Raw genomic sequence first — 10,407 nt, forward strand, 5'->3', positions numbered from 1 at the left:
TACACTGTATGTTTAACAGAAGACGATTCAATATGTTTAGCTAGATTGAAAGAAAGCCTCGATAGATGCATACATGCAAACATGAAGGCAAACTCTGCAAGAGAGGGAGAGAGCGAGAGAGAGGATTTATAAAGCACATTCTGTATAAATACATGGCTCGAAACATCTGCTTCTCGACTGACTCCCCTTTCGTTTTTGATGTGGGACATGCAGTGAGAGAGTCAGGCAGAGGGAGAAAACACAAGGAGCCTGCTACCCAGAACATCAAAGCTCTCAGCTCCTCTGCCCTCAACATGCAAGCCCTCATTAGTTCTGCAAGCACAACCAACCTGACTTGTGATTGTGTTTGCTGGGGTGCACTCTGGCAAACACTTCAGAGGAATAGTAGGCTCCTTTAAATTATAACCCCCCCCCCCCACCACCACCACCACCCCTAGTCGGTCCCTACCCGTTGTACAGTAACCCCCCTATAACCCCCTCTGCGCTCCCAACACACACAAACACAGGATACTGCACACTCCATCTACATCCACTCCGCCCCGTAGTCTGGTGTTGCAGCTGCTAGCATCTGCTTCACTCTTTTGTTGTTGTTGTTGCTTTAACCACTGAACAAACACACCTATGATGTATAGAGACACTAGCGGACGGACTGTACAGAGAGACACACTGGTTTATCAACATGGGAAATAACTCACTCAATTTGTGTATTTTGTCGGCCTTTACTGTATGTAATACTCTTAGCTAAGGATTAGGATGTCAAATCAATCATTTTGACAGACCGGTGACTCATCTATGATGGTTAGAATCCTGGGTCTTTGAACCCAATATTGAATCTGAGCACATACAGCCTCACATGCAGGCCTGTATAAACCATGTAACCCACGTACAGCAGTTCACGCTTCAAAAGAAGGTTTGTCTATTGACAAAGTCATTTAATGCTTGCTATGGCATTGCGTTTTTTGATGTGTTTGGTCTGGTATACATGAAATACATAGAAAATCACGAGTAATGTATTTTAGCATGGTTTGATCCATGATGATTCAACACGATTCAACAAAAATCCAAATGAGAGTGATTCAGTGTAGCCTAAATTCTGCTTCTTCTCAGCTCATTGTCTCTGCCACACTAACTCTGCCAAGAAGTATGCTTTGGCATCGTTTTAACAGTTCCCCACTTACTTATTTATTAAGGCGTTTCTGGCTTGAATAATTCATATAGGCTATGCTTGCCCCTAGTCAAAATGTTTTACTCTCTAGTCTTTTATAAAAAATAAAAAATGTTTTAGCTGTTGGCTATTTTGATTCGAATCTCTAAACACACAACAACAACTGACAGGCATTAATTGCATTATTGTACAGTAACAGAGCTACGTGTAATCTATGTAGGGTATTTATCACGGGACATGCAAACAAACCACACAAAAACTGTGTCAACTCAAACCCTAACCAGAGTTGATGTTATTTAAGTTTCAACTCAGAAGGCTATATAAAGAGCAATCAATTAATTACAAACACCCCATAAGAAACAAATAGATAATTTCCAATCAAAACAGAATTGACTCCCAGGCGCCTCCAACTGAAAATGGTATCACTCAGACGTACTGGCAGTTAAGATCGGACCATGAAGTGATGGAGAGGTGTACTTGGTGAGCTCATCATCGCGAGACTTAAGGAGCAACATGTCTTTCTTTGCGACTTCTCGCGAGAGACAGACTGCACTGCCCGAATCCAGCTGGTACGTCTAAAAGAGGTAAGTGCGGGTGAGATGGACATTAGAAAATGATGGATAACGTAAAACTGTAGAGATACAAGGATGCGGCATCGTGTCATGCCGTTACAGGAATAAAAAGGTCTAGGTGTTTGTAGGGATTCTAGTGAATTAACGGCGTTCATACAGGCCACCTAAGCATCGCTTGTAGTCGTGACTGGAAAATCCTAATTTGCCTATGGATGGCAATAAGAGTTTCCATGGTATTTGTGATATTTACAATGTGTCAACATATTATATTTACCAATACTATTTAATTGAACCGGCATGTCGTGGTGCCAAATGTGCTGCAAAGATACAGGGTGTTCCAATCCACACACACAGGCGCACTGAGGTTGCCATACCATCATTGCGAGTGCTCTTGCACAACGACGGATGTACTTCATAGTAGCAAATATGGTCACTGCGATGCAGTGATTGAAAAAAAAACACTTAATGAACACATTCATCCACGTATTTTTAAAGCTATTTCAATCTTTTTTTTACTCAGATCAGAAGACAGTTGTTATAATGCACGTCACCCTGGAACGAATTGATGATCCTTGCTTTAGGGCTGTTATAGCAGGTACAGAGGGCATATTACCGCTACCGTGGCACATACATATTTATGTAGATTACGGAACATATTTCAATGTATTAGAACTGCCATGAACTACATAAACCTATCTCAACAAAAGATTGCGGTAGGTAGTGGGCCTGCACCAGAGCAGCTCCTCTCACCAGTGTGCAGTCTTCCAGCCCACAGTCCTTCAGTCAGGTCAGCTTCCTCAGCCCGCCTGTGGAGGTGTGAAGGAGACTTTATTGGTTTGCCTCTGAAGTGGTTTGGAGCTGTTACGAGGTGTTAATGGCCTGAGTAGTGGTTGAAGTCCTACTGAGTGTCCTTCTGCATGTCTCTGTGGTTCTGACTCTGTGAATTACTAGCGCCTGTTTAGCCGCTGTCTTGCCATTTAGGCTATGGGAAATTAGCCTATTCCTAGGGCTCAGAGTTGTTTCTGAACTTGTGATTTGACCGGGCCTCCAGACTTTTGCCTTGGTCAGGTCAGGTAGTCAGGAAAACTCTGGGCCAGAGGAATAACTCTCTGTTAATGGTATGTTACTCGGGACCAGTTGTTCTTGGTTAAGTTACAAGGTCAGGAAAACTCTGGGCCCTGACATCCAGCCTCCCCATCAGCTCTGTAGCAGTGAGTTGAGGTCCGACCAGCCATCCATCCAGCCAGCCAGCCGCCAGCCGGTCAACCAACAAGCTAGTCACCATGGGGAACATCTTTGGAAACCTGCTGAAGAGCCTGTTAGGGAAGAAGGAGATGAGGATCCTGATGGTGGGGCTGGACGCTGCAGGGAAGACCACCATCCTATACAAATTGAAGCTGGGAGAGATAGTCACCACCATCCCCACTATCGGTATGGAAAGTCTCACAGTCTTAACCACAAAGGACATTGGCTATAAAGAATTAGAACCAAATTAAACACCACATCATTTTGACATTTTGACTCATCCTTAATCATCACACGCCTACAACTGTTTATAAGGCATTTATAACACACATACGGCTCTTTATGAGCGGTTTATAACCCCGACGGCTGTTCAAAAGACATTTCTAACACTTGTTTCCTTTTCCCCCTGCTCAGGGTTTAACGTGGAGACGGTTGAATATAAGAACATCAGTTTCACGGTGTGGGACGTGGGTGGCCAGGACAAGATCAGGCCTCTGTGGAGACACTACTTCCAGAACACACAGGGTAAGTATAGTGGGAGCTAACAAGCTTTAGCTCAGCGGCATAACGCTCTTGTGACCTGTAAGCTGAGCAGGAATGGCTCTGGCTCTTAACTGGTCTGTGACTCTGTAATGGAGGTGGTACAATGAACCACGCTCATGTGATGAGTAAACTTGCCTGAGACCTGAAAAACATACATATGCAAAACTTACCCTACGAGGTCCGGAGTACTGCTGGTTTTCTGTTCTACCTGATAATTAATTGCAAATGCAACGGGGGTCAGTGTGCTGCCAACACCTCAGACTGCCCCATACCGGGCTCGAACCTGTGACCCTCTGCTTCTCAACACACGTGATCGTCCTCACTGACGACGTTCCAACCGTATGAGCTATACAAAAGGTACCACTTGGATGGCACCATTGGCGATATGTCAAACTAGCTGTGGAGTGAGCTTACGGTATGTTCTTAACTCTTACTCACACCAGGTGTCCCAGGTCTACTTCGGTCCCTGGTTGGAAGAATGAAAAACATATCTGTGGTACTGTCTTTAACGTCCAGATTTGAAGGGCTATAGGGCCTTGCTGGGACAAAGACTGCCCCTACAGGCCTATGATACATCCGGCACCATGATGTCACCCCTGACACCTGAAGCTATTGGGCTGACTCACACACTCTAGATATAGACATTTGCATAGAACATCAAGCACGTGTCCTTCACATTGAAAGCATTTTACTCGTTTTGTGTTAGGATTGTTATGTTTTTCTATACCATGCGCCAGTTGGAAGACGAGCCTGTTCATTCTGATAGAGGGGGATGCCTAGAGACAGAAAAACACAGTGTCATCAGTGGGTTCGTATAGTTTAATGACAAGCACGTCGTGCTTCCTGACGAATGAGTCCTGTTGTGGTTCCAGGTTTGATCTTTGTGGTGTGGACAGTGTTCGGGTTGAGGGTATCTATCAAGGTTTGCCATGGTTACAGGGCTGCCCTTTGTGGTAGACACAGTAACAAAGTTTGTTGTGGTTCCAGGTTTGATCTTTGTGGTGGACAGTAACGACCGTGAGCGGGTGAACGAGGCTCGGGAGGAGCTGATGAGGATGCTGGCTGAGGACGAGCTACGAGACGCCGTGCTTCTCATCTTCGCTAATAAACAGGTATGGACAATTGCGATAGCCTCACTCAATTCGTATTTTTCTCTGCTGCCTCATGTGCTTTTCATCGCTAACTCTCCTTCTGTCTAACTCTCATACCCGGGATTTCCTTACCCCTATAATCTTCTCTCTCTCTCTCATGTGGTTTTCTCCACTACTATCCTTCCGATTCTACCTCACGTCCTGTGTAGGACCTGCCCAATGCCATGAACGCAGCAGAGATCACAGACAAGCTGGGGCTCCACTCCCTACGTCACCGCAACTGGTACATCCAGGCCACCTGCGCCACCAGCGGAGACGGCCTGTACGAGGGCCTCGACTGGCTGGCCAATCAGCTGAAGAACAAGAAGTGAGTGGACCAATCAGAGGAGAGTGAAGAGAAACCTTAGTGTCAGCTCTTGAAACAGGAAGTGGTAGTTGGTTGTAGTTGATCCATTGAGTGAATAATCCTGACACGGCGGGAGTGAAATGTGATTGGTATGTGCTGTAGGAAGGGGGCTTAAACTGTACCATTCCTTGAGGACATTTTCAACCCGATGTCAATTATTAAAAACAGTTATCGCCTTTCAGACACGTGCCATCAATGTCAATACATGACATGTCATACATAATTATGAACACATTGATAAGCATCCTGTTTTTGGAAACACTATTTATGTATTCATTCATTCATTCATTAATACATTATTTATTTATTTATTCATTTATGTCATTTGACTTATACATCAGAATGGATACTAGCAATGTTAGTTGGTTTTGGAACACAGTATTATGCATGGCCGTATAGTAAAAGATCTCTCGGAAATGAAGTTTGCAATTGTATCTCTCTAATGTTATCTATTTAGCCAGTCTTCTGACAGTATTCTCCTTTTACACTCAAATTGCTACTGCTGGTTGGAGCAATGCAGTAATGGTCGACATTAATGAACAGTGACATAGGTTTGTGTAAAACACATCCAATATGCAAGAGCATGCTTTTTTCTATGTCAACTGTATATTACCCATTATACTCAACAAGTACAAACATATACCTGAACAAAAATAGACCTGAAAAATATCTGAAGGAGTCATCGCGGTTGATATGTTCAATTGTAGTTATCGGGATTTGTGTATGCACTGATATATATCGATATAAAGACGGAATCCGCATTAGGGGATACAGCGCCCCACCCCACCCCCCCCTCCCCCTCCACCCAGCGCCTTTGTTATTGTTTTGGTTTTGTTGACTAAATGTAGGTGAGAAGAACCCAAACCGAGGTGAGCAGCTTGGTAAAAAAAAAAATATATATATATATTTGCAGTACATTTTCTTCTGTTCTACCGTGTGTGCAATGCTGTCAGAGAGGGGGGGGGGGGGGCTGTGTTCGTTGTTTGCATTAACTTCTTTGTCGTTGTAATATCCTAAATGGAACTCGAAGGACTCCAGCTTTAACATTACAGCTTGTGTATAACATTTCCCACATTGAGTTTAGCTTGATGCAGCAGTTGTTTGTTTTTGTGGCCTTATTATCGCTAGTGTTGAAAACCCCTTATTCTGATGATGGTTTTGTGTGTGAAGTTTAACATCAAGCGGGACCACAGTTGTGGCAAAATGTATCAATTCATGTCTTGATTTTTTCCCTCCTTTAACTCAGTTGAGTCTGTAAGAAAAACAAAAAACAAAAGTCATGTTATATTACTGTAACAATGTAATTACTCAACATTCCAGTTAATAATGTGTATTAAAATGAATTGAAACAGGGTTTATTTATTGATGTTACCAGACAAAAAAAAAGTGTGACGATTAAATCCTAGTTAAGAGTACATATGTATTGGTGAGGATGTGTCCAGTGATACCATTTTAACTGCATTGGTAAGTCATTAAAAAATACATACATTCTTTCATTAGATTCCATGTCGTCAGATTGTTAGGGATCTTCTTGAGTTTTGGGATGTGTGTGAAATATTTTCACAGCTTGGCCCGCAATTTAGTTCAGCGATTCAGAGGTCCATATTGGCACCATCCTCAGCGCATGCGCTATCCACGCAACAGCCCTGTGTCTCCAGCCCTCCAGCTTCCATCCCACTCCATCCCAGCTCTAGCACTGGCCCCCACCCTAGCCCCAGGCCCAATCTGCCCCGCTCCTCCATCCCCAGTGCTGTGTCTCCAGGGGTGTGACAGCAGTATGTGGGTCAGATAGAGCTGCTCCCTGGGCCCCCGGGGCCCCCTGCAGGCCTGCCACAATAGCGTCCCCAGGGTGGGTGCCATATCTGGGATTCTCTTCCGTAACCGGGACGCCCCTCGCCCAGGGCACAGACACACTGGCAGCAACCCCACAATCAATTCATCAATCTGTTGAAGGGGCTGGCTACCAGGCGGGATGCAAAGGCCATGCAGAGGACTGGAACATCAACCTGCCCCCACACACAGCCTGGCCCCGGACAGACAGTCAGACAGGCCAGGGCCACTAGGGAGGAGGATGATACTCTGGTGAAGAATCTGAGGAGGTCTGGCGACAGCAGCCAAATCCACCAGAACTGGGTCAATCATGGTGCCATCATCGTACTCTGTCATCGAGCCATCCCACTCACAGTAGTCTGTCTATAACAATAGTCTGTAGACTGTTGATGGAACACCAGATCACAGATTCAGGACTGGCTGACACATGTAGACACATAAATACTGTATTTACTGCATAGGGAGGCTGTTCTTTCCCTTGCTTTTATCTGCTTCCGATTTAAGAGTTGACCCTAGGAGTTGAAAAGTCAGAAAAACTAGAAAGTAATTGTAATTGAATATTGTGTTCTTATGCAACACCATTATAATAGTTAGAGATGGGGATGGATTTTGTGTATGTTTTTACATTAAAGGCTAAATGCGAAGGCCTATTACACGCTAAACGTGCAACATTTGCTCAGTGTTCAACTCATACACTTCTGTGGCAGACAACTCAGAGCCCTGGCCTCTGTCTCCCCCTGCTGCATGTAAAGAGTATTACATGGAATCACAAAACAGCTAGGGGATGTATGCACATAAATTAGGTACTGCCTAAGGACCCAATTTACAACCCGAGTTGAGCAACGTAAATGAAACGTCATTCCCTTTGCTTTTCACCCGCTATGCTATTCGTTTGGGGCGGAGATGGAATAAATTAAGGTGTGGCGGAGGTGTGTCTACAGATACGCCCTATTCTGACCTTGACTTAATTTCCTAACAATTCCACCACCTTGACGCCCGAGGAAAACCGTGAATGAGGTCTAGCGAACCTACCGGTTCCAAGTGGGAAAAGCATCTATTCATTTTTTCCAATAGAAATAACACCATTCTCCATCGACTGTCATTTACAACTTGATAAGAGTTAGGTTAATGAGTAATCGACTTGAATACGGGAATTATAAATATAAATTACACTTGTTTTAATTAAATATATTTGACCTTATAATCGCTGGAGACAAATGTGTAACCAATGTGTAACAGCATATCAACATATCAACTTTCCCACAGTAAAGTTTATGAAATGCAGTGCCATTATGCACAATTTTCATTCCAAGGCCTTTTAACTTGCAGGGATGGGCATTAGCGAATGTCTTAAGTATAGGCTACCCCAACTTCTCCGTTTCCTATTTCTATCATGTTAAATTATTACCCACTAACAGTCAGTATCAACCGTCAGTAGGCCTAATAACCACACATGTTCAAGAGCCAATTTACTGTTATTTCCCTTCAGTTGGTATAACCTGAATTATGTTTCCATTTCATGATTGTTTGGTTCACCTTCATTGGCTTCCTCTGTAAACGCCGTCACAGCCATGTGGTTGTTGCTGAGGAAAACAGTTGATAATATTTTAAAAAAGACGGGCTAATTCAATTGTTATGGAGTGGGTTTCCCGAGTGGCGCAGCGGTCTAAGGTACTGCATCTCAGTGCTAGAGGTGTCACTACAGACTCTGGTTTGATTCCAGGCTGTATCACAACCAGCAGTGATTGGAAGTCCCATAGGGTAGCGCACAATTGGCCCAGCGTCGCCGGGGTATGCCGTCCTTGTAAATAAGAATTTGTTCTTAACTGACTTGCCTAGTTAAATAAAGGTTAAATCAAATAAATAAAGGCCATGGCAGTTTGAACCCGATGATGCATGGCACAATACTTGGCTGTGTCAACACACAGTTAGTGCAGGCAATATGGTTTAGCTTAATATTGTACACTATTCTCCCTATTATAATTCTATATACTGTACACTAATCTTCCAACATTACCATGGGTTAAAGAATGGGGACGTTTTCAGAATGAATCAAACCACCTGTCAGCGCCGTGTGTATAGGTGGCAGGGAAGTCAGGCGCAGGAGAGTCAAAATGGAGTGTAATGGAGTCTTTTAATAAATGTCCACAGTACATGCTCCATAACACTAAAACGTACAGACATGGAAAAACATGGGTACGAGAACCCGTCGCACAACAACTAAACAACACTAACAATAAACACTCTCAGACAAAGACATGAGGGGAAACAGAGGGTTAAATACACAACAGGTAATGAATGGGATTGAAAACAGGTGTGTGGGAAGACAAGACAAAACCAATGGAAAATGAAAAATGGATCAATGATGGCTAGAAGACCGGTGACGTCGAACGCCGAGCACCGCCCGAACAAGGAGAGGCAACGACTTCGGCAGAAGTCGTGACACCACCGTTTTCTTTCGTGAGTAAAGGCTCCCTAAACCTGTTTTTTATGATTCATAAATACTTTCCTAACCCTAAATAATCTATAAAATCTGAGTATTTTTAAATCTACCAACTGGTGCTGAAACGGAGACGGATATGCATATATTTAGATGGCTTTCTTTCATTGATTCCTAATATTCTGAACCGCTGTCTCGATATATTCTATTAAGTCCATCGAACAAAATTAGAACTAAAAGGTACACCGTATTTAAAGGGAGGACTTACGATAAATGTACTGAAAACCAGTGGCGACAAGCATTTCGCTACACTTGCATTAACATCTGCTAACCATGTGTATGTGGCCAATACATTTGATTTGGTTGGTGACGTTTTAGAGGGAGGACGATTTTAATTTGAATTGTATTATTATTCTAATCTTTTTTTAATAAAAATATATTTTCCTTTATTATTTCCCCCTAACCCTACCACCCCTCCCCTAATTGGGCTAAAACTAATGGACAACAACAATTAGGCTTCTACTTCCTGCTTATACAGTGCATTTGTAAAGTATTCAGACCACTTGACTTTTTCCATATTGGTGTGCGGCTGGCGTCCGGGTTAAGTGAGCAGTGTGTCAAGAAGCAGTGCGGCTTGGCAGGGTCGTGTTTCAGAGGACGCATGGCTCTTGACTTTCTCCTCTCCCAAGTCCGTACGGGAGTTGCAGCAATTGGACAAGACTGTAACTACCAATTTGGGAGATAAAGGGGTAAAAAAAAAAAAAGAGAGAGAGATGGTTGCCATTCTGGAAGGTTCGCCCATCTCCACAGAGGAACTCTGGAGCTTTGTTAGACTAACCATCGGGTTCTTGATCACCTCCGTCACCAAGGCCCTTCTCACCCGAAGAGTCTTGGTGGTTCCAAACTTCCTCCATTTAAGAATGATGGAGGCCACTGTGTTTTTGGCGACTTTCAATGGTGTGACATTTTTTTGGTACCCTTCCCCAGATCTGTGCCTCGACACAATCCTGTCTCGGAGCGCTACGGACAATTCCTTCGACCTCATGGCTTGGTTTTTGTTCTGACATGCATTGTCAACTGTGGGACCTGATATAGACAGGTGTGTGCCTTTCCAA

General features: G+C 43.7%; 1 protein-coding gene across 1 annotated transcript; it reads left to right on the plus strand.

The window, feature by feature from the left end:
* Positions 1-1,582: 1,582 nt before the first annotated feature.
* On the plus strand, positions 1,583-6,376 carry arf3a (ADP-ribosylation factor 3a). The gene is made up of 5 exons (XM_020458627.2): positions 1,583-1,749; positions 2,939-3,168; positions 3,397-3,507; positions 4,513-4,637; positions 4,826-6,376. The coding sequence occupies exons 2-5, from the start codon at positions 3,021-3,023 to the stop codon at positions 4,985-4,987; spliced, it is 546 nt and encodes a 181-aa protein (XP_020314216.1). The 5' UTR covers positions 1,583-1,749; positions 2,939-3,020; the 3' UTR covers positions 4,988-6,376.
* Positions 6,377-10,407: the final 4,031 nt, after the last annotated feature.

This window comes from Oncorhynchus kisutch, linkage group LG24, assembly GCF_002021735.2.
Source record: "Oncorhynchus kisutch isolate 150728-3 linkage group LG24, Okis_V2, whole genome shotgun sequence".
In the NCBI taxonomy this organism is placed as follows: domain Eukaryota; kingdom Metazoa; phylum Chordata; class Actinopteri; order Salmoniformes; family Salmonidae; genus Oncorhynchus; species Oncorhynchus kisutch.